The sequence below is a fragment of the Phasianus colchicus genome, chromosome 11, assembly GCF_987193195.1.
Source record: "Phasianus colchicus chromosome 11, bPhaCol1.hap1.1, whole genome shotgun sequence".
NCBI lineage: Eukaryota > Metazoa > Chordata > Aves > Galliformes > Phasianidae > Phasianus > Phasianus colchicus.
Window position 1 is genome coordinate 16032727 of NC_143446.1, and position 25802 is coordinate 16058528.

Genomic DNA, 25802 nt, shown 5'->3' on the forward strand with positions numbered 1-25802 from the left:
TGTAGCCATAGATGCATGCATGCATTTCAGACTTGCAATTTAAATGTCAAGTCTTCAGTCTTACTCCAGTACACTCAGACCTTCTTTTGCATACAGCATGGCTGACTTCTCTTAGGTTTCTTAGAAATGGTAGAAGATGCATCTATGGTTCTTTCTGGTAGTTCCATCTGTTACTCTGTTCTTCCTGAACAAACACATAATACAGCATGCTGCACTGAGAGATCAATCACACCTAATCCCTTTGGGTTATCAAATGTATATTGTCTCTTTGGTGCTGATCTGCCTCCCCTTTGCTTCACAATATAGCGAGATCTTACTGAGCTGCTGCTGGAGTTTAGCCTCTCTGCAATACAAGCAGGTGTTTTTTGATGTGGTCCTACAAAGGGAGATGAAGTTTCAGAGGTGTGTCCTTATTGCCCATCTCTTTCAGCATCCTGAAACAGAGACAAAATGGTACAGATAATGTATTATACTGTATATGTGTAGTCCATTTCACAGCTGTTTGTCAAGATTGCTGTGGTGGGTTTTTCCCCCTCCCCTTGGTGTGTCTCCTAAATTCCACAGCTGGACCTACATGACTTGGCCTCAATGCTTGTCTGAATTAAGAATTACAATTTCTTAAAAAAAAACAAAACAAAACACTAACAACCATACAATATTTTCTCAATTTTTCTCCACCTGAAACTAATAGGAAATACAGTGACTTTAAAAAAAATAATTTTATATAGCTCCTTAGCTTTCAAAGAGTTTTCTTATCAACCCATATGATAATAAATATACATGTGTGCCTTTAGAGGTTTCTCTTGGGTCCAATTTATTTAGTCTTAGGGAAACCTGTTTTTATAGCTATATAAAAGGTTACGACCATTCCCAAACAATTAATCAGAGCCTTTTTATTCAACTGCCTGTAGAAACTGGAAGGAAACTTTCCACTTCTCTCTCTCCCCAGCAAGACAAATATAACCCAATATTTTTCCCAAATATTTGGTACCCCTTCTGCCTATGTTTTCTGGAGCAGCCTGTAGGGATGGGAACGCTTTTGCTTCCATTGTTGCAGGATTACCATGTCAAGGCAGAGCTTGGAATCTTTGAAATCCTGGTGGAAGAAGTGCTGAGGACAACTATGGTGTCACGATGCACTGACTTTGCTGTGCCGTGAGCCTCCCCATTACCTACTGAAAGGAGTAGTCAAAAGCCATCCTAACTTGTCTATTTCTACCTGCTTTTTAAATGAACAAATGCTATTTGGCTAATTAATTTCTATTCAAATATGAAATCCTGAAGCAGCCACTAAAGGAGGCACTGCTTTGCAGGAAAATTCCTGCATTTCTCTACTTGGATCGCTGCTCCCTGTGAGGCAGAGCTGGAGATGTCCCCATGAGCTCCAACTGCAGAACTGAGCTTCGGATGCTCAATGGCACCAACTGAGCCTCTGAATGCACACAGGCTGAATATTCATCTTGTCCATTCTTTAAAAAAAATAAATACTTTCAATGTAAAGTACAAGAATAGCTCCGTTCATAAGCCGCAATGTGAGACAAGGCTCTGTCACTGGTGCCGTATCTGCATTTCTTAATAAGAAGCGAACAAAGCCAATGTATTACCACATATAAAAATGAGGAGAAAAGATATGCAGGGAGAGAAATTACCTTTTTGTCGCGAAGTGATGTGGGTTGATTATAAGCATAGGTATTATTTCTCTTTGTTGTTCACCTCATTGTGTGGTGCAGGAGAAGAAGGGAGCAGCGTGCACCAGCTGCACGGCCAGATGAAATTAGGGTTTCAACATTTGGAACAGTGGATACTTAGGGTAAAACTTTCCCTGATTTGAGCTGTCATTAATCTTACATGCAGAGCCAGGCTTTTCATATTTCAAAATCTGTGGAGAGGCTGCTTTTTAATCTGAATTTGCTGCTTCTTTTTTTTCCCCTCTGAGATTGGTTTCTCTTTGCATATAATGCTGTGGTAGTTTCCATTTAAACCTGAAATAAAATAGTTGAATATGAAACCTTTGCAGAGAGAAAGGAAAGAATTATTTTGAATTATTATAATATTTTTTTATTCCAAGAGGTAAAATCTTCAATGACAGCACGCCTGGCTGACAGAATTGGCATGTATTTCAACTTCTGTTTCAAGCAATGGATTATCTTAATTACAGCAAGAGGGCATATGCTCCTGGATGGGACCATAAGCTCAATTAATCTCAGTAGTAATTCTCCATGCAATTCATATTAATATAAAACAGTACCCTGAAGTAAGTAGCCACATTGGAGCAGCTGGAGCTGGGTGAAGATGGGAGGAAAAGGCAGAAGCTGCTGTGAGCTGCTGGCTCTCATCTCCTGCAGCAGCCTGGGGAGGAGGCAGACCTGGGGCTGCTGCTGGGAACCTAGGCAGGAAAATGAAGGAACAAGAAAGGAAAATGTCAGGAAAAAGAGGAGAAAAGGCAAGATGGATGTTAGCATAGCAACCAACAGGGTTTAAGGCCTGAGCTGCTGCTGAAAGTACACGAATGGCAGCAGCTCCAGGTAAGAAAGTATTTCTATCAAAAGTTTCTGGTGACCACGGGCAAACTTTTAAGTGGTTTGCATATCTCTCTGAGCACTGAGGTGATAACAGCTGGCTGCTCCTTATTTTGCTGGTCATTTATACAGCTCATTTTCTAAACCCTTCTCTGTGCTTCAGATCTCAAGAAAGGATTTCATTGAAATCCCAAACTGCTTACCATTTTGCAGAGCTCAGTCTGGATGCGTAACATTTAGGATTCAGCAATGTGTGTCACTATGGGAGCTGTTTCTCCCACTATTCAGCCTCGGGATGGCACTGGGAGTGTTCTGACACTTACTTATGGGTATTTGTGTGTGTGTGTGTGTACGAATGTGTACGAATCCACCAGGCACATGCACACATAAGCATTCAAATGCACATATATGTAAAATTTTACAATTAAGCATTAGCATTGCTCTGCTCCACCATTTCTTCTTATTTTGCTTCATTTAGCATAGATTAGCAGCGTAGTAAGCCTAACAACCAGTCAATTACCAAATTCCTTTTTAAAGAAAGGAAAAAGGAAGATTATGAAACTCATCAAACTAGCATAAATCACCATATCTTCACCACCTGAGGACCTGACCTGCTAACCGTAGTTTCTTCCTCATCGAGGTAATTATTCTATTAAAATTAATAGTAAAATGAATACTGCTGTGAATGAATTACATGGGATAAGCATGAAATACTGTGATCTTTTCTGCTGCGAATTAGTAATTATTGTGCACCTGGTGAAATTTGCATTCTTTCCTCTTCTTCCCTGGTATCATCCTTGGTTTATTTGCTACATTTCTCTCTGGAGTTGGAGATTACTAGTGCTTTCCTCTGGTGCAGCAAAGAGGAGGTGTTCCTTGAGCACAATACCCTTGGTTTTAAGCTAGCAGAAGTTACAAGATAAGCAGGGATTTGTTTGATGTTTGAATTATCTGTGATCACCTTTCTAAATGTGGTGCTTATATAAGCTTTGCCTTGTGCTTGCATATGTAAGATGAGGGGGGGAAAAAAGGAGAAAAACCATTCTGCCTTCTTTCCTTTCTACCTGTTGGTTTTGTGTTTGACTTTGTGATGTGACTTTGAGCTCACCCTGCCTGGAGTAGGGAGGGCAGTTGGTATCTCCAAGGGATGGCACTCAGAGTAAGAGAGACTTGGGTTCATGTGGGGGCTCACAGACCTACTGTGGCTCTATTTTGGGGGTATTTGTGCTCACCTGCATGCACTGAGTGGCACATGGAAAACTTAAAGTTGACTTAGAGGAGGGTAAATGATAACAAGACAGAAGGTGACTCTTCCCACACATGTATTGAGAGATATGCCTCAATAAGTAATTGCTATTGTTGGCTCAACTAGTAGATGGAGTGAAACAATAGTTTTCAGGTTCTGTATGGATGTAGGGCAGAAGTAGAGCATCAAACCCAGTCTAGCTTCTGAGAACTGGAGAGAGAGCCCAGCACTGGCAGGGAACTTCTGCCTTGCAGCCACTCTGTGCTGGGATCTGAGCTCATCTCAGCACTGTGGGCTCCTTGCATCAGGATTAACCTAACAGAAAGGGACAGATGGGAGATAGAGTGAGAGCTGTTCTTCTTTGGCCTGGGCTAGTCTGAATCTGAAATCCTTGTGGATGTCCTACAAGAGCCATGTGCTCAACTTGGCTTCTGAGACAGAAGAAGAAAACTCCTGCTGCCTGGGCAGCTTGGGAAGGTCCTCGCTGGTTGGCTTCCTGTTAAGTAATTTCTTTTGCTTAATAGGATTTTATTGCTACTAACTATATTAAGATGGTTGCAAGCTGGCTTCGATAGATTAAGTTTGAATAAATAATGACCTGATGAAGTAATAAAGGCAGGCGTGTCCTACGGAATTAAAATCTTGTTCTCTTTCTTGAGAATTGTTTGCAACCACAATTACTCAACCACCTCCTTCCCCCCCTCCCCCCCTTTCCCCCCCACCCCCCAAAAAAATCCACACACTTAATGCTCAATTAATACAGTATATTTTGTTTCTTTGGATAAACCTTGATCTTGATAGTCCTCAGGCTTATAGAAAACCTTCTCTTGTTCTTCCTACAATAGTCTGCAGCATACAGCTTAACCATGTAACCAGATTAATAGAAGCTCTTTTTCACCCCAAGAAAGCAACTTTCGACAACTTAGAAAAAGGTCATATCAACTTTAGATGCAAGGCACTATTTTTAATTAATGTAGTCTATCTGTAGCTGCTAGCACCTGAACAGTCCTTCCTGAAAATTACATTCGTTTTGTGAATATAAACAGTTTATTAAAACTCATGTATTAATTATTTAAATGAGGTTATAAATATTTGAGGAAGCCCATGCAAAAGGCACTCACAATAAATTATCATATTCTACCTTTATTGAAAGTTAAATTACAAAACTCTGAAGATAGCTGCTGTGACATCTGCTGCTGCCATCACAAGGTCCAAGGTAAGAGCGTTATCTCCAGGTAGCATCAAATAAAAGAACAACAGTACCTGATATTTAAATGGAAATATCAACACTTCAGTCTTAGAGTGGTTGTAATAAATGTGGCACACAATCAAGAATGAGAGTATATAATTGTACTCGCTGTTTTTTTGGAGGAGCCATTGTTGTCCAGCCTTGAGTTGGAGATCGCTGGTGTAGAGACTGAATTAATGAGCAGAAGAGGAGATAGGGGTAGAGGGGAGAAGGCTGGAATAATTGAAACAAGATCAACTGAATGAGTGAGAGGTCAGACACTGTAAGTGCAGGGAAGAACATCAATTGCACAACTGTATGGTAGATAACTCCATTGCAATTTTCAGGTTTTCTTATCTGAGGGGATGGAAAATAAAAAAGAGCAAAAAAAAAAAAAAGGTAGGAACCTAACTGCCACATTAGGAGATTCACTTGTCAATTACATTTCCTATTCAATTACAAGCATTTGTGAAGGTGACTGTTCAGAGAGAAAACCCAACTATTTCAACCTTGAGTAGTTTAAAAACGATTAACAAAAATATTCTAAAACTTCACCTAAAACATATTCCTATTTTGTTTGTTAGTCACTATTGCACTTTTGTTTAGCTATTCACCTTTGGAGGGCTTCTGCTTGCAGACATTTTGCAACTGGCAGAGCTGAACACATTCTGCAAATTATTTCATTCATGCTCAAATTTGTAAAAAGTACTGGTGCTGGGCATGCTCAGGCTCCATTTACATGCATTTTGTAAGAGCATTAATGAAATCAAGTAGAGTAAGGATAGATGTTTGTGAAAAATAAAGCATTAAACTTGTATTTATGGTGATGAGAAAAAAGCTAGTGGCTTTCTAGCTAAGCATCGTCTGACCAGAGCATGCATGAGATTCCTGGAGTAGCTGGAGTCCAACACTCACAGCTCCTTCCCTCTGGTTATTTTTTCAAGAACGCATCTTGTGTATTACAAATGTAGGAGATAATGATCCTTGCATAAATTCACCCCAAGGAAAACAGAGTATGGTCATCATATAAATTATCTATCTGTAGGAAGGAGTGAGTTAGTGCATTCCAGGGACTCTTCCAAGGTTACAACAACAACAAAACATTGTAAGTGGTAGTGAATTATAATCTTTTAAAATAATATAATTTAGAATTACATTGAATGGAGGTAAAAAGACATGAGCTGTGCCAGTACTGTGACGGCCATGAAATTTCAAGTGCCCATTCCCAGAGTTCTCATCTCTGTAAAATGCTTCAGAATAAATAAGTATTATAAGCACTGGAGGAAAACATAATTTCAAAGAAAAGCTTGTCAGTTGAGGTCAGTTTAATATCCACTCATGAATTGCACTGGTTTTAAGTCTTGCCGATAAGTTTTTATGATTTAGTTACTTCTCTTATTCAAGCATATTGAAGCAGTAATTAAGCTATGATATGAGCTACAAAGTATTGTGTGCTCAATTCATCAATTTTTCCTCAGTCTCGCAGTTCTTGTTCTGATTGCACTGGCATTGTTGAGATGAAATATCTCCAAATCTATCGTGTCAAGATTATGCATGATGTAATTTGTAATAGTAGCTAGGGATTTGTTTACAAAAAACAAATGTTCCTTTAATCTTTAATACAAAATTAGACTTGTCTTACATAGCAGAACAAAGAGATTTGCATGAATACTGCACTTTTAATAAATGAGTAATTACCTTGTGGAGTGGCAGTTGGCTCATTTAATGTAACCTTTGAAAACAGCTTTTTTTCCATTCAGATTTTAAACAATGCCCTTCTGAGAGCTGGCCTGGGGAGGTTTAGGGGCTCTGTGGGTCTATTATTTATACCACAGCATCCCCCATTTCAAAGAAGAGAATTTGGACCATGTCTTCCCTTCACAGTAGAAGAATTGCAAGTTACCTAAACTACTTCAAAGAGATTTGCAGGCTCTGCCTTTCGGTACCACCATGATTAAAGTTGTCCACCCTGTGCAAGTCCACAGTAAAACCTGCTTTTGTTTATCACTGAAATTGACTCACTCTTATCCTGAAAGCATGGGCACCTGACCCTAGTTTACAGCGTGAGTTTGTGAGTTGGTGTAAGTTCAAATAACACCAGCTCTAATCCAGTCCATTATAAACATATTTCTGTGACTGCAATGGACTGAAAATTACCAGTGAGTACAGGAAAAACTAAAGGGATGCGCTCCCATTCTTTCCTAGAGCCCTCAGGGTCACCCATGGGTTACATCTGTATGGGCTTTGCTCCACACAACTTTACCTTGAAAATCAGCCAGCAACACACCAATAGGAAACTAATGAAGGCTGCTTAAGTGTCCTGGCAAAGAGTTCTATGCATTTTTTTATTAAGCTGTAAGACAGCAGGCATAATATTTGGGAGTAAAGAGAATAGACCAAGAAGGTATTATGAGGCATTAGGTCAAGAGCAGATGAACTTCAATTACCAGAGAAGAGTTTCAATCACCAGTTAGGCAGCTTTCCTGCAATTCGAAAGATAAAAGCCACCTACTTGATGGGTGTTTTGCATGACTGCACTGAACTGATGCTTGCGCTGGAGAGGACAAGTAGGGCCTTTGGGAACCATGTCCTGCTGCCATGCTGATGCCAGCACATTGCTGCTCCCACTCTGGCCCCGTTTGCACACGGTAGGGTCAGCCTGTGCGAAAGGATGAGATTTTAGGCACAACTAAACACTAAAGCAATAGCTCAAATTCATTTTTAATTGCACTCATCAACATATTGTTAGATCTGCCAACATTTCTCAACCCAGCAAGAGATCCGGTCCAACAGTGATACTTCTAGGACTTCCAATTCTTTTAAAGACCTCAAAATTATGGGGTGATTTGATTCAGGAATTTTCCAGCTTGGATTGTTAAGCCATTCCAATCCTTTTTAGGAGAAGAGTGGAAGATGGTTTAATGTTCTTCACACTTTTTTTAGCAGTCTCTTTTTCAAAAATTCCTTGAAATCCAGATTATAAGAGAAACATTAACCCTTTCTCTACTCACATGATATCTGGCCACTATGTTGTGGGGTTTTTTTTCCTTTTTTTTTTTCCCTTTTCCTTTTGCCACTTCTCTTATCCTCACACACTTTCTTCACCAGCAGGTACCCACATGATAACCCTCACTGTTACAAAAAGAGATTCTGTATCCCCAGACATGTCAGCCTTTTCAAAGTTTAGGGGTTCATCCTTCTGGGCAATGGAGCACAAAATAATTAGGATTTGATGTGACAATACAATTAAAAAGAAAATAATCATCATTTTTTCCCTGGAAAAACATATGCAAAGTTTAAGATAAAAGTATTTCTCATTGATTAGAAGCACATAATTGCTTTGCACGTTATTACTTTCTAGAAATTCAATGGAAGTTATTTCCATATCTATTTATTTGTTTAGAGGAATCTCACACACAGAGTGGAAACAACTTGAATCAAATACTTGTAGGAGCACACCAGATCTTAATTTCATAACTGATAATCATCCAATGCATTATGCATGTTTTGTTATGCCTAATGAATGCATTACATTTATATAATTTATTCATTTCCAATGTTCTTTCATAGCTTTACTGCTAAGCTACGTTTCTGGCACTTCATTCAGACAAAAAATTCATTATAGACTTTCACTCTTTGGCCCCCATCTTGCAGCTTTTCCCTTCCACTTCACTAAACCCAAGGACGCAGGGAATTCACATGTGAGCAAACATCAGGTTTGACAAACACCAGATTTGGTTCAAAAGCCTACAGCTGTGAAGGAGGACCTTTTCCCTGTTTCTGTTTTTTTTCTGTAAGCATTGCTTCAGACCCTAAACAGGGATCATTGGTTTCTAATGCAAAGACTATAATTGCTCCTCTTGGGCGCTCAGTACCACAGTCACAAAGGACAAAGTCATAGCAATCATATCTCTGGTTCAACATTGCCATTTCCTGGCATCAACAGCCATGTGAGCAACCATTTGCACAGCAGAGGCAGGCCATGACAATTCACCAGCAATATATGTATGTATATGTACATAAGAGGCATAGCAATGAAAGGCCACCCACCGACCTCAGGTATCCCCATTATCTTCATCTCACAACTAGGATCTCCTCACTCTCCATTTTTACTCATCCATTTGCTCTATTAATTATTACTAATGAAAAATTAACATTGCAGGAAGGCATTTTTCTCCTTTGACAGCACGCCAGTCCTCAGCCCTGATCTGAAAAGTGTGAATATTTATGAGCAGCTTCCTATTGTCTCTCCAAAAATGTATAATTATGCTGCAGTTCATAGGCATTTCATTAAATATATAACAATAAGATTAAGCATTCACTAGGCTATTGAGAAGCAGTTCAAATAGGATATAAATAACACTGCTAAACTGCACAAATATTTTACCAGCATGCTCTCAGCTTTGTCCTGCAGCAAGGTTCAGCTTCAGTTCCAAACTTAGTGGTGACTGCAACAAGGGATCTCCCTGACCTACAGATCAGTTTTCCTCATGCAGGTTGGGAGTGGATCCTCAGTCACATGTAAAGAGCTGGAAGACATGCATGTAAGAGTTTTGTGTTTTCATTAATCTCATTAGCACTCATTGACAGCAGGTTGCTCTGAAGTGATCCACACCCTCTGCAGTAGGTTGTTAATCACTGATAAGCTTACATGCTTAAAACTGTAAATAAAGGTAGGTGGATCCATACTTGCATTAGATGCGTGTTGCTGTGCGTGATGTTAAGAATTCCCAAGAAATACAAACACTTGAGAGCACCTACACGAAACAAATTTTACTTCCTGAAGCCTAAAAGACAAAAGGTTCAGTGCAATATCTCTCAGATTTACTTCATTCAAAAGATGTCATACAAATTCTACTGCTCTCCTTACAACCTGGGTGTATTTATATCTAGCTGACAAAAGAGTCTTTCCCTCTGAACAGCTGTACTCATTTTCTAAGTACTCAGAGGAGTTGAGTGCTGTCATTATTAATGCACTCATGGAAGTGAAGATGCACATTCACTCACCATGAAGGTGCCACCCATGAGAGACTGCAGTCCTGCGTCTGTTACAGATGCCTCTTGGCCATATGTTCAAGTAGCATTCATTTCCAAAGGTGCAAAGAGGGGCACACAGATAAAAATGACAGAGCTGCAGCACCCAACCTTCCCAAACTGAGCAGCATGAGGGCTAGAAATTCCCTTGCAAGCTCTGAGCTATTTTGGTTGAAATCTGCTCTTTACCAGAGCATCTCTATTCAGCAGAAAGTAACGTACGTGCTTAAAAACCTCCTGGCAGCAGATGGACATCGCAGAATTTTAATGTTATTATTGGTTACCATAGTATCTGGAGTATCTCATTATTGCCTGGGACACCGTTCTCCTAAATGTGCAAATGAGGAGAAAAAAAAAAAAAAAAAGGGTCGGTCCCAAAGTGCTGCAATACAGCATCAAAACTCAACAGGTCAGTAAATACAGAAAGGACCACGTAGGGAAACAGTGCAAAACTCTCTCTTCAAGTAAATAATATTACAGATGAAAAACTGCAACAGGATGATTTAACTGTAGTAATAGAAGAAGTCAGAAGCAGAGCTAGGATTAAAGGAGCCTCAGGAGTTTCTGGTTCCCAGGCCATTAGCCAATGCTGTCTCTGTTAGACATATTGTTGTGAGAGAGAAGTATACAACACACTCGTGTTATTTTTTCCAATTTACCTACTGGTATGCCAACTGTTAGAAAATGGCAATGTAAGTGTTTTTTCACTACTGAGTCTTCTCCCGCTGTTGAATTTTTGCTGGCTTATGCAGATCTTAAATGGAAATTGTTCAGGGATTCTCTGCATCTAATCTACCCTTTCATATTTTATGGGTGTATTTTAATGCAGCCTGCAGAGTTCTTTAGACACATATTACACCCTTAAAAAATATCCTGCTCTGGCCGCTGAATACATTACAATGAAAAGGCAAGAATTCTGGATGGAAAGGGAAAAAATGTAAAACCTTAAATCCTCTATAAAAGAGGAGAATTAATAAGGCATTGTTGAAGAACCTGGGGAGTAGATTGGGAAGTTCTAAAAGAAAGAAATATCTTTTTTTTTTTTTTTTTAAACATCTACTACAATAAAACATTAAATTCACTTCACAAGACTAGCTCCATGGTAATTAGGAATAAGAGACATCGCTTGCCTCACTGATGACACTGTTATAAACCAGAGAAATGTCAGTGTTATTAAAGGTCTGTTATCAAAGTCTGCCAAGTATTAGACTGAGTGAGCATTAGATTGATGCTTCTAAAATGGAGTAAGATTGAATTAAAGCAGATTGATGGACTCCCAGTAGGAAAAAATCTGTATTTCTCCTAGACAATATTATTCAACCTAAAATTTTCAGTTTTGGATTTCTATTCTTTAACTTATCAGACTGCTGCTTTACAACTCCCAGAGTAAATGGTACCTTGCTCTGTTTATGAAATACGTAACCCTTCAAATGACATGTTCTTTCTCTTTCTCTCTAGCTTTCTCACCCTCCTGGTGTTCCCTTCCCTGTAATTCATTCTGCACCCCATGACATCCCAATAAAATAGGAGAAACGACATCTCATTCAATTCTCTGAGATTTTGTTTTCTAAAGCATATGAGCACAGGGTACAGATACAAACAGTCCTATTCTTGCTTATATCAGATTTCTTTTTCTGAAAGGCAAAAAAAAAAGGCCTGAAAGATTTTACCTCAGTGTTATATCTATTGCCAAAAGTCTCCATCAGTACAAGAGTCTCTCACAGGGAGTTTGAACTTTCCTTTAATCTAATCCATTTAGAAAATGACTCACAATTTATTGAATAAAGTGGAGAAAATTGATATCTTTTCATTAGACTGACAAAGTCTTTTTCACTGCTGGCATCTGTGAAATGTGTTCTCTATTTAAATTTTATTTATATCAATCTTCTCTGGTAGAAACTAGATTAAATGGAATGCTTTACACTTACAGTAAAAACCTTCCCATCCCCAATGAGCGTCATACTGGCTCTGCAAGCCATCTCTGCTCATTATTCCTTGGATACCTATGATCAGGAGGAAGCACAATCTAATATCTCTCTTCCTTTGTATTCTATCTGTAAATAACCCAAATGTGTATACTTTATCACAGGCAAAAAGAGATAGTGGCTGTGGCTTTCTAATGGCAAATGCAGAAGTAATCCTGGAACGCTTTCATACATAGCATGCTTCTTCTGAGCTGCTGAAAAATGCATGATGAGACTTTGCTCTGTTTCCGTACTTCAGGGCTTTCCACAAGGATGAATTTTAGTTATATATAACAATATGACAATACAGAGTCATACTGCTATATACCTATTTATCCTCATTGTCATACATGCTTTGTTACATCGTTAAAACTATTTCCTAAATACAGATGTAAAAAAGTTAAAGGAGCGTTGCATGCCCCAAGAAGAGATTTGCATTTTGCTTTAAAGGGCTCAGTAGCTACAATTTAATGCAAGAATTTGAAGACTGGAAAAGGTGAAAACATATTTAGGAGTTTCAGGAAGTAAGGAAGTTTTAATCAAATGCATTCACTTTATTCTAAATAACATTTGAATCAAGTGGAAGGTAGTTGAATGTCTAATAGCTCTATGTTGATTTGATTGCAGTGTAGATGTAGGTGTTTGAGGGAGTGCAAGTGTGTTTCTACTGCATCACTGTAACAGAACAGTTTGTCTCTGAAATTCAAGGGGAAAACATCTCCAGCCAGCTCTCTTCATGCACCCAACCTTTGTGCTCCAGATGGTGCACGAGGAGACAAAAAGCCATCACTGCATGCTGAAGCCCATTGAGTTCAGTCTAAACTAAGTTCCCTACAGCCATCTAGGAGTTTGGGTGCTACGTTTGGGAACAAATCACAGAATCACTAAGGTTGGAAAAGACCTATAAGATCATCCAGTCCAACCATCCACCTATCACCAATGGTTCTCACTAAACCATATCCCTCAACACAACATCCAAACGTTCCTTGAACACCTCCAGGGAAGGGGATTCCACCACCTCCCTGGGCAGCCCATTCCAGTGCCTGACCACCCTTTCAGAGAAGTAGTATTTCCTAATATCCAGCCTGAGCATTTCAAAATGCAGTAGGGTCATGTAAACGTCAACAAACATAAGCTATGGTCTTGCTCTTTCCCTATACACAGTCTGATTATCAGATCGTTTATCTGTTGTTTTATTCCTCTGATGGTACACGTGATTAGAAAATGACATTTCAAGCAAGTGCTTTTTTGTCTGCTAATTCATGCAGATTAAAGCCATCCAAAGTTAAATATTTTGCTAAAAAAAAAAAAAAATTCTATAGCTTTACAAAGGTGGTAGAAGTCCAGTGTGAATTGAAGTGGAAAAAAAATTTTTTTGAAGAAAGTTCCTTTTTTCCCCAGCTCCATTAGTTATGTGCTCGGAGTTTAATATTCTCATAAAAGATGCGTTTTATTGAAAAGAACTCAGATAGAAGCAATCCCTTATTTACGCTAGCAGGAGCTGGGGAAAAATATCACAAACGAAGCAGGAGCCGTCAAGTCTCTTTTAAATCACATCCCCTTTCACTCCCTGTGGCTGAGGGTATCTGTCTCAGTCAAATCAGCTTTGCATGGGAAAATAAAAAAAAAATCTCCACTTCATGTATTCCCCAGACAGTGAGAGAGAACACAGTGAAAGCTGCTCCAAAATGTTACAGGCATCTCATTCAGCTCATACAGGCATCTCAGTTGTGTGAGCACTCACAGTAGTGGCTGTGGGGAGCCTGTAATTCTCACCTGGTTTTAGCACCTCAGGCTCAGAGAGGAGCTGAGGTTCCTCATTATCCTGGAGCTCTCCAATATAAACCATCCCAAGGGAAAGCACCTTAATTTCAACACTTCTCTCACACAGCTGCCTCAGCACATGTCAAAGCAACATCACCTGAACAGATCGAACCTGGATTGTGGTCTTCAGCGTGAGATTTTTTTAATTTTTTATTTAATTCCTTTCCCTATACAAGTGTACTTAAGCTCAAACACAGCCAACTGTGCTTCATTTTGAAGCTTTTGCCTCCTCCTTTGAACAGAGCTGCAGGTGTAAAACTTTGAAATTGAGCAGACCTCAAAGGATCAGCAGTGCCCAGGAAAGATAGCTGGTCCTAGAGATTCAAAAGCTCTTAATAGAAGTGGAAATCTATAAACACAAGACTCAAAGGAAATAATTTTCATTGGGCTCTGGATGCCCCTGCCACAGCATGGGGCTGAGGACAAGACAGCAGGGAGCTCTGTAGTACTTCAGACTTCCAAAGACTGTGCCCACATAAACGTTAGAGACAAACAGGTGCTCTTCATCTAAATGACCTTAGTTTCCCCTTTACAAAAAAAAAAAAAACCACAACCTTTTCCTCAGCCCAGCTGTATTGATAAGGGACCAGGAACGAGGGCTACTGCTGACTGCAACTGCACTGTGATCACAAAAAATGGACACATACACTAAAAGCTGCACGTTGTTAGATGAAAGGGTTGACATCACAGTTCAGCATTCACTTTGTGTTTGACTTTTTTCGGTGTCAATACCCAAAATACTTGGGCTGTCTTGAGGAACAACATCAATGAGTAGCTAAGACCATTTTAATTGCAATAAACAGCATTGCTTTCCTATGCTCCCTTTAGCCTGTATTAAATCACATCACTGTCTTACACTACAGGCTCCCTGTGCCAGTACATTTTGTGTTGTGAATTTTAGCACCTAGCATCTTAGGATCCTTCTCCATGGTTAGTTATTGCTAAAGCATTAACACTAACAAATAAATATGATCATCAGTTTTGATTCCATGTCATCAGATTGTCCTCACGCACTCTGAGAATGCCCTGCTCAGATGCTTGCAGTAAAGAGCAGCATTTAGAAGGACACGGTCTGCAGTTTGCCCATTGCACAATGTGTTATTAGAGTGCAGATTCACCACCATGTGCCTTTTCACACATAGCAAAGAGAGATTCTTTTCTCCACTGTTAGCAGCATTAATGATACCCTTCAGAAAGTGATGTGTGAATAGCATAATTACACTGCCTTGCAAGCACAGGTGTAAAGGCTTTTGTGTGCAGTACATATAGAGAAATGGTATATCACATGATATAAATAAGGCAAAAGCTGTGAGGAAAAAATAGGAGAGAGAAAACAGAGAGCTTAACTTATTTGTTCCAACTTGCTGACCTCTTCTTTAAGACCAAAGGAGCTTTTCACATCAAGATGTTTACTGTGTGTGTGAAAAATGTGTTCTTACTGGGACAGCTATTCAGCTTGTGGACAAAGCTCTCCTACAGCCTCACTTAAGTACCTGTGAATTGAGGTGATAGATACAATGAGCAGCACATGTCTTTGAGCATTTCGTTTGGACTCTGTAAGCATAAGAAGATCTCTGCTAGATAAGAAATAAATCAATAATTTAATTATAAATTCTGAGATGCACTTAAATCAGTACATGCACAAAAGGGCATTTTCCAGAGCTGAAAGGTGTGACATGAGTCACACTACTGCATCAAAGAAGTTATGCAGGTTTGAAGAAGTAATGAGTGGAGGTAGAAAAGAGTTAAGCCTCTATCTGAGTGTAGGAGAAGCCTTAACAGTCAGACTTCAGGAGCACAACCAAGAAATTAATTGTTGCCAGGGAAAACAAGCCACAAACAGAGCCACTCAATCCTCAACTAGCTGCAGTTTGCAAGATCAGCTAAAGTTTATCAAAATCCCCAGACAAAAATTGTCATTAAGATACAGCTAAGGTTATAGGAAGATACCAATTCCCAGGCAAAAAAAAAAAAAAACTTCCATTAAGATACCCTCAAGGTTGTAAACATACATGCCAATTAAGTTCAAACAACAAGACCCAAACTCTACAATTACTTAGAATGCTAAACGCTTAGAAATTAAAGGCAACTGCTAGTGATAATGTGGTTTCCATAAAACTCATAATCACATTTCAACAAAAAGAACTTGTGCAATTCAGTATTAACTTACCTTCTATTTCCAGTTGAGTCGCAGTACTCCCTGCAACAGGATATTGCAGAGGTTAAAAGGCTGCCTGGGTTCACACAATTAGGCACAGGTGTGGGGAAGAAAAGACCAGCTGTGGGTACTCAAGGCAAATCACCTACCAGTGATTCTGGAGATCCTCAAACCACAAGTCCTGAAGACCTGTAGAATTTCTAGTTCAACTCTTTCTTCTTACGTGTTCATAAAGACCAGACTGGCTACTCAGAGCGGAGGGCTGTTAGGGTGGATGGTTCTTTGCTCTGAAATAATATTGCTGTCATCACAGCATCATAGTAGACTAGATCTCATGTATAAGAAAGCTATGGCAAGAAATGCAATGTTTTGGATGGGCAATATTTGATGAAAAACTAGTACAAATGTAAGTTCCTTGCAAGTAAACCTGAGATGAAAGGTTTCACCTCTTAAATACAGCGTTGGCTTCTTGAGGTATTATTTACTATTCTTTTCATTACAACATAACAGTGGATATTGTCTTTCTTCCTTTAGCTTCAATAGTGATTGGGAAATGGTGGTGTGAGATGGAGCCCTGCCTAGAAGGAGAGGAATGTAAGACGTTGCCTGATAATTCTGGATGGATGTGTGCGACTGGCAATAAAATCAAGACCACCAGAGTAAGTTGTCTTTCTGTCCATAGCTGTGAGTTTTTAATAGGGACGAGAGTCAACAACTGTAGCACACCCACATCATTTCCAGCATCATGTCTGCTGTAAATATCCCAAAGTTTGCTGCACGCCTCCCAAGCCAGCCAGTGCTTCTGGCTACAGCTTAGTGAGATACAGATGCAGATCGAGAAAGTAGAATGTCAACTGGCTGAGCTTCTCCCATTATGAAATTACCTCCAAAAAAAAAAAGTCTCTTTCAAAAGTATATTTTTTTACATTGACCAAATATTCCATAAATATTTTCATAAAGCTGCCATCTATAGCTGTATTCAACAATTTTAATCAGATTGTTTTCATACCACAATTGAATTTTTTTTATGCAGTTGTCAACTCAAAACATTTTTTTTTATGAACACATCTTGATTTTCAGTGAAGTGAAAAATACCTTCTGAAACCTGTTAAGTGGAAGAAGCAAAATACTCAATATTTTTTTTCCTTTTTATTAAAAAGCACAGCATGCTCATACCTGGATTCTAACTCACAGAAAGTTCACAGTCATCATTTTCTGGCTTCTCCCTTTTCTTGTGATCCCAACTCTGGTCATTTTTAATATCTTCCATGCCTTTTACTGAAGGATATCTTACTCCAGCTGAGCAGCATGGCTCCTGAATTCTTTTCTTTCCCTCCATGTGATTTATCCCAGGAAGAACAATTTGTATAGCAGCCTCATCTTCTCCTGGCATGGCTATTTTCACCACCACTTAAAGTTATGCTGCTTCTTTATATTCTTACAACAAACAAAAAAACCTAACAAACCACTATATGACCTTTTCAGTGAGACAACAGCTTTCTTGCAAAATTAGGAATTTAAAATGGAAAAAAGGGATATTAAAGAAGTAATGAACAGTATGAAGAACTACATTGTACTTTTCTATTGAAATTACAATAATATAGTAGCTCTGCAGTCTCTCTGCAAGTTACGTAATTTAGGTTCTGTGAACTTATCCTACCCTTAACTCTCCCAACCATCATCAGATAAACTCATTTTAGGCAAGTCTGCATCTAGAGGTGATTGCTAGAAATTTAGCAGCTTCATTAATATGCAGATGTATGGTCCAATCTATTCAGTATGCATTATTGTATTTCATTTAAATTAAATACTTAGAGAGTGAGTGCTCATAGCTGAAGAAATATTTCTGTCATTTACCCACAGGAGTTATTTTAATTAGCTTGTGAGGGGAGTACCTTATGGTACTGCTTCCAGTAGAATTTTGCTTTGTTGCTTTAAAGTATCGTTACAGAGCCCAACTGACAAAGGCAACATGACATGATGAGTTTAGCAACTGTCTCTTGCAGTTTCCAAGCAAAAACCCTACTTTATAATCCCTGAAACTTTGCTTGAGTCTGTACTTCTGTGTCAAGTCTAGCAACATAAATATAAACTAATGGAAGCAATCAGATCCTGAAACAGGCATTTTTTTTCCTTTGTTTTGTCATTTCAGATGGCATCAGAGAAAGAGATTACGCTATAATCTGTATTGACCCCAATCTGGGCTGCAAGATTGGGCCATGTGTGTCTAATTTATGTAGTTAAGGAAGCCAAGAAAGCAGAAGCAGCAACACAAATCACTCAACATCCTAGATATATCTGTAGTGATTAGCCAGAAAAGCTAGAGCAAGTCACCACAGGCTGTAAACTATTTTAATGAAGGCTTTTCCTTACACAAAATACGTTTATGTTAGGCTGCTTCTGTCCTGACAAGGGAAACATTCAGGTTTATGACTCAAAGTATTAAAAAAACCTATTTATGTTGTCTTTGAGGCCTGCAGTGTATCACATATAAGCATGTATATGTTTGTATGTATATATATAGTGTGTGCAGTTTTACAGTGTATTATTCATACTTGGTTCTCAGGAGTGATTAATAAGTAATTAGTGTCAGAAGGTGGACAGCAAATCCAGTGAAGACTTTGCCAGCATGGCCTCCACCCCTTCTTTTTCATTTATTTATTCCTGGGCTTAGTCCTTTAGTACAGCTCACTAATTAAGTTGTTAAAGTCAAAGATATAGAGCTCACAGCCTCTGTAAATTGATCTGTTTTCTATTGCTAGTTAGAGCAGGTGACAAACACTGGAAAGAAATCATTTTGTAATTCAATGTTTGGACTAGTTTCAACCCCTTTTTGAGTCCCTATTCACTCCTATTTTTATTTTTTTATTTTATTATTTTTTTTAAGAATGTAAATTTCAAAGCTTTCTTTGAAAATGTGGTGGGTTATTTTTGGAGTGGTACCAGGACCTGGTTGGAAATTACACTGTGACATTTCAGGAGAGCAGTCGGGACAGGGAGGAGAGGAACACGTGGTCTCAGCCTTGACGTTGGGAGATGGTGCACCAAGCAGACAATAAACACCACTGAGAACCAGACTTGTTGATAAACACAAAACCACAGCTCCCAGCCTCAGGCTGCTGTCTATACCTGACCTTCAGGGCACCGCTTTGCATGGCCCCTAAGGGTTCTCCTCCCAGGGCTTTGTGCCCATCCTGTGTGCACTGCCAAACGCTCTTCAGTAATCTGCACTAATAGCACCTGACATTCACATAGCAGCCCTCTGAGTACTTCAACAAGCTGTTTTTCTGCTGATACCGTGGAGAATGGAAATTAAAGCCTTCAGCACTTGGGGACTGGCACAGCAGCTCCGCTTGGAGCAGCTCTCTAGTTTCACAGCCTGCACCCTCCATTGCAGCCCACTGGTTTACAGCACACGTTTTGCCATTGGAGAAATGCATCTTTACAGTGACCTGAACAGCATGTTTCACAGCAGTCATGGCTCATCTCATGCTGCAGCAAATGGCACCTGAAGTGCTGGTGGCCCCTTGGCACTCCCTCCTCCTTCACCAACCATGCACATCCATTTAGCAGGGCACAACAAGGCAAGGATGCGTGCATCCCTGGGAAAGATAATCCCATTTGTCAGCAACAAACCAGGAGAGCGGAGTAAGGCAACAGGGAAGGAAAATAAATGGGAAATGAAACAAATCGTTTTTGTTTTGCTCTTTTCTTTTTTTCCTAAGTTGTCCAACTAGGTTAATATCAGATGATTTTCACACTGCATTTTTCTTTAAAGAAAAAAAAGAAGAAATCACTCTATTTTTGCAATAACTGTCTATGTAATTAGAAGCCAGTTCAAAGCAGTAGAGCACAAAATAGCAAATATCTCTTGCTATAAGAATGACTGTGGCATTTGATGATATCAGCTGGTGCATAGCTGACAACTTTTAGCCCTAATTTAATGCCCAGTCCAGCTCATATTCAAGTCACCTGGCTTTTCCTTGATGACCTAGCAAAGTATTGGACTCTCTTCTGCCATTCATCTAGAGTGGCAGTGTTTGTCATGGAGAGAGATGATTCCATGGACTGTGGTACTATGCAGGTGGAGTTATCTCACCTGAGGTGAGCAGATGAACTCAGACTGAGTTATGGGTCCTCTCTCATACCCAGCCTCTGCAAGTGAGCTCGCGGACCCATCCACCCACCCTTCCTTGCAGGAGCTAGGAGAAGGTAGACAGCTTTTGGATTCATGCCCAAAGCACAAAACATAAAACTGAGATTTGAGCTCAGATGTACAGTGAGCAGGGCAACACACCAAAAAGCCTAGCTCTTTCCTTCTTCCCTCCCTTAACATTTTTAATGTAACTGACTCTCACACTTTCACCCTGCAGATCCACCCGAGGACCTAACAGAACCTGCATGGAGGCAGTGAAAGCCCAGCTGATTTATGAGGACAAAGTATCGAAAGTTGAAAACCATCTCAGCATTTACAAGCCAAATGGATTTCTTATTTGCACTCTGACTGTTTACCAGATGACAACAGTGGCTTTACTGTGTGAAAGAGAGCGTTCTGCGGAAATAATGCCCCTGGTTTTTGACAGCTGAAAAGAAAAATGAAGAAAAATGGTTCCTTTGCTAAAGTTTCTGAGATTACAAAGTACAAACAACACTATAAGTTTGGATCTACAATTTACTTTATACCGTTTAAAGTATATATATAGAAATATATATATATTAATATATGATATTTTGAAATAAAAGCCTCGCTCTTCAAGAAATTAAATAGTACCACACTTTGCTGCAGCTGCTGTAATTTTTTTTCTTTATTGTAATGGTCTGGAAGATCCCTACCTGTTTCAGAGAGAAATGTGGCAGTGAAGAGGCAAAGCAAACCTGCTGCAGTACAAGGACGCCTAAGAGTTACACGGATCCTACCGATATGGCATCCAGAGCTTCCCGTTCCCTTCGGCAGAATTTTGAGGGCATTTCATTGTTTCACTTTGTGTTCTGGAGGCTTTTCCCCTTGTGCAATACTAGCATGCTGGCTTTGCTTCATAAACATACTTGATACTCAATTGATATATAACAATGATCATTCTATCCTCTTCCAAGAAAATATTTTTAGAGCTGTTAGATATTCCATGGAGAAGAAATGGACAACTGCTGAGTGAAGTACAGTATGTATTAAAAGTTTATTTGGCAGAGTTTGGTAGACTGTGAGCTCCCTTCTTATTAAAGATGTACCGTATGTACAATGTCTTCAGACTTTGTATAGCTCGTAGAGACTACAGTAAAGTCCCAATAACCAACTCCAAAGCTTTGCGTTGTTGGCTCACTAATTCTTTGAAACAACAACAAAGCTCTTTCTTTCTAGACTAACATGGAAGAGGGCTTTTGCATATGGTTTCTTCTCTTATGAGCCAATTTGCAGTTGGGCTGAGATGAGATGCTCTTCAGCAGGGACATGGCAGAGCCGTTTGCCTCCTAGCAGCGAATGGTCTGAGTTCACATTTCTAGCTCAGCTATTGCTGTTCACTGTTCAGCCTGGCCCTTGTGTTACTGAGGAAAGATCAAATCTGAGGGTTCAAACGCTCAAGCCTAGATCACGCTGCCAGGCACTTCTGTGAGCAGTTCAGTTAGTTTCAGGGGGTTATTCATGTGGAAGGCATCCTGCTGTCACGCATAAGTCTGAACAGCCCACCCTTCAGCACACCTGATGCTACCAAATCAAAGAGGAATTTAAAAGTGTAGAGCTCGTTTTATCCAGTCCAGGTTCATTTTTTTAATATTTCCAATTTCCTTTCACCCTGCTTACCTGTCTCTCACAGGACCCCTTTGGCCACACTAATCACTTTTAATCCAATGCAAAGAAAGTGCTGCACTTTCCAACCCAGAGTTGGTCAAAATTCTCCCACTAACTTTCTTTCTCCTTCAGGGCAACCACTTCAGCCCCTGATGTTCCAAGAAGCAGAAATTTGTCACTGTAATTACACTGCACATTAAAGCAACTACACGACATGTCACGCAAAACTCCATGAAGGCTTCCCATGCTGGTCTTAGCCTGATTCTCACAGCAGAGAGAGAGACGCTTCTTCCAAGTAGTTCTATTATTTCCCTTTTAAAAACAAATCAGAATGGAAAGGTCCATGAGAACATTTTTTCTTTTCTTTGAACAGAAACACTGAATAGGAGCACGAGCCTCACAAGCAGACCCACTGGTGACCCAGCTGGACAGGCTGTGCATGTCTGGACACAGACATCTGCCTAAACCACAGAAGATCCCTGGGCCTTAGGCTGTTCTAGAAGAGGTCTACCATGAACATATGTCCCTAGTCCCATCCTCTTAGTTTGGCAGGGACTACTGCATGCCTCATCACCCACAGACAGAGGCGTTCGCAAAATGAACTCTTCACACCAACTCCAAGTTTAACTAGCAGAAATAAGAGGGAACTTTTCCCAAATAAATCCTTAGCATTCTCCATTTTTATTAAAGCAGCACTTAAAAAAAAAAACAACAAAAAACAAAAAAAAAAACAGCCAAAAACAGGACTCTCTAAAGCAAGGAAACACTAACAGATAGACCTTGCTACAAATATCAGAGGGGATTAAAACATAAGGAGTCGTCGTCATCCCTTTACTAGTGGTATCAGAGGCACACATAGCTAAATTGTCATTCAAAATCCCTTTGGCAGGCTATAGGAAACAGCAAAAATTGATCCTAAGGTTCCTTATTCCCAATCTAGTGATGATCTGAAACCCTACTTGCACACAACAAACTAGCCCCCATGGCCTCTTGCCACATTCCAAGGTACCACCACTGAGCAGCATTTAACCCACAGCAATGTATCTGACGTGGCTCAGAATGTGAGCAGACAGCAACACTTACATCTGTGTCTATGAAATACGCCTGTTAAGACTGGGAAATATTAGACTTGCTAAAATATAAGAAGGAAGTGTTGTCATTTCCACAGCAAAGTTTCTTAAAGATGTTTATGAATCCTTTCTTTGCCAGTGGGCAGCCTCAAATATCACCACACCAAATTCCGTAAACATCTGCGTCTCTTTGAAGTTCCTGCAAAATCTGCTCATGAAGCGCAGCACTCAGAAACAGCTTTTAATTGTTTTAATTAAAATGTTTTAAAGGGGAATTAGGATCTTTGCAGAAATGACGGCTAATAAAACATGAAGTTGAATTAAGAGCTGGATGCAGCTAACAGTCATTGTTTAAGTGAACAAAAATAAAAATCTCCAACCAGCCTGAAGTCACGATGATCATGTATCTCAGTGATATGAGCAGCAATGCAGAGTATGGAGGGAAGATGTCAGAGCTGTCTTTTCACCTACACAACCCTGTGTGTTTCAGTGGTGGAGTGAAAGGTACCCCCATCCTTGTGCAGGAGAGCCTGAATAGTGTGAAAGGTTATTTACTTTAACAGAAGAGAACGTTAATGTTTCTTGTTTCAGGCAGAAGATGAAACAGAGATAACAGGAAAAACAAAGTCAAATATTTGTAAATGTCTCAAAGATAAACTTAGTTATATCAGTGTTTCTTCTTCAGATGTGTGAAAACAAGTTAAGTCTGAAGTGTACCAGCTGAAGAAATACTGAAAAACAAAGTAGTTACCATCTGCCTATTGATTCAGAGAATCTAGATTATATGTTTCTGTCCAAAAGTTTCTAGTAATAAAGAGCTCAGTGTGGTATGATTTGATATTGCCTTGAATGTGCTTCATGCTGTATTTAAAGAAAAATGTTCCATTGAGAAAGTCCAATGCTATGGCCAATGACTTTGAACGGGATGATGTGCACGAAAACCTGGCATTACACACAGAAAGACCTGTGGAAAAATACTGAAGGTGACTGATGCAGTTTATGATGAGTGATGTTCCTATCAGACCTATTGATCCACCATTAACAGAGCGTGCAGACACTTGCAGTGGTGTATTGCTTGTATATTTTTCTATTCTGAAATGATTTGTTATGTTTCAAGCTCTCCTCGCTCGCCAGTGGTATTGCATTTCTCATGGTCACTTTGTCAGAGTAAAGCAGTGCTTTTCTGATTCACTGTATGGTCTAAATATAATTACAGATGATAGAGAAGCTGTGGAGGAGATAAAGCTACCTTAGCTTGGAAGCATATCCATCTCATCTGAAGGTGGCAGCCTTTGTCTCTTTTTAGTGGCAGGATGAATGCTGTGTCCTAATATGAGCTCTTTTTGTATCACTGCCTCACTCACATCCCTGCACACAGGGCTTAAAGCTTGCCTGAAAAGAAATGGGTCATGCTCCTTTGCTTGGTATTCTGCCTTTTTTTTTTTTTTTTTGTCAGAGAAAGATAGAAATACATTCCACAAATGATCTTTCAGGTAGACAGACGGGGAGAACGGGGCAGTTGGTTTAAGGCTGTCAACACTTTTTCTAGTTCACCAGTTTGAATTCAGATCATAGTCCTGACACATATTTATAGTTTCTCATCTGAAACACTCATACAGTCAAAACACTTAACTGCAAGTATTTATACTATATAAAACTCTGCCACTCTGAGGAAAAGCAACTGAATCCTCTGCTCTGTAGCTAGGGAACCAAGCCTCAGAAGACTTGAGACCTGCCCAAGTTACACCAGTTTGCAGAGCTAGCAGTGGAATTGAGGACTTCCAGTCAGCACCACAGATGGTTCATCTAAAGGTCACATCAGTGTGACTGCACTGACAGCAGACCTCAACTTTCAGCTTGGGACACAGGGAGCAAAATCAGGATGCCTGCAGCCAAGTGTGGACAACAGTGTGCAAGCATAAAGCTTGCTCACCTCTCTTCAAATGAGATTTGCAAACTACTGATGCATGGAAGACCACCACTTGACCTGGTCCAACATCTGCTACCACAAGGACAATGACCCAGTCCCATCCTGGTTTCTCCACATTGCTCCTGAATGGAAGCTACTCTGATCAAACTAAAGATGAGAAAAGGCACAGAAGCTGCTTTTGCTCGACACATTTGGGTTGTAAGTAAATAACCCAGCATAGCCAGAAGTCCTGCTCTTGGAGGGTCACCATTCTTCAGAAATGCTCAGCTGATAGAATAACTTTCATATACGTGTTGACTTGGAGCAGAGAAAGCACACATTCCCTAACTCAGAAAGGGCCTGAAGCAGCCAACAGGAGACACAATGAATTTGTATTCATCTGAGGAATGTGAGCATCACTACTGCAGGAGAGAATACTACACAGAGTAACTAAGGAGTGAAAAAAACGTCTGAAATTTTAAAGAACATTCACCTGTTGAACATTTGGAAGATCTCTGGGGAAAAACAAAACCCATTAGTTGCTTGACAAGCGCTCCTAATTCTGGAGTACAGAGGTCTTTCCCATACCTCAGGCCTGGATATCACAGAATGGCCAGGGTTGGAAGGGACCTCAAGGATCATGAATCTCCAGCCCTCCTGCTACATTCAGGGCCACCAACCTCCACATTTAATACTAGACCAGGTTGCCCAGGGCCCCCTCCAATATGATGTCTTTTCATGCAACATTCATTGTCAGCTAACTTGCATTTTGCCACCATGCAGCAACGCCATCAAATTTGTGTGACCAGAAAACATCGCACATATTGAAGCATCGGGTTACTGACCTGCTTCCAATTATTTCTCATCTGCTTTCTTTGTCAGATGGCTGTCCTTGATTCAGTTAGAAATGAGCCAGAGGCCCACCTAGATGTGAAGTAAACTACTCATAACCTAAAATATTGCTGAGGGGGAATATGCAATTTCTTCCTCCCACCTGGCATTCCTCTTCATTTCCTATTTCATTTCATTTTCATTTCTTCTCATCCCCTCTTTTCACACCACCTA

General features: G+C 39.8%; 1 protein-coding gene across 4 annotated transcripts in view; it reads left to right on the forward strand.

Annotated features, from left to right (window-relative positions):
* Positions 1-20588, forward strand: part of TAFA1 (TAFA chemokine like family member 1) — a 202819-nt gene extending 182231 nt beyond the window's left edge. Inside the window, exons 7-8 of one of the 4 annotated variants that reach the window (XM_090148408.1) lie at positions 16508-16632; positions 20347-20588. In XM_090148408.1, the coding sequence (XP_090004534.1) occupies positions 16508-16632; positions 20347-20364 (143 nt within the window). In that variant the 3' untranslated portion in view covers positions 20365-20588. The remainder of the gene's footprint in view (positions 1-16507; positions 16633-20346) is intronic. The other 3 variants (XM_090148409.1, XM_090148412.1, XM_090148410.1) reach the window with 3 other exon arrangements.
* The last annotated feature ends 5214 nt before the right edge of the window (positions 20589-25802 follow it).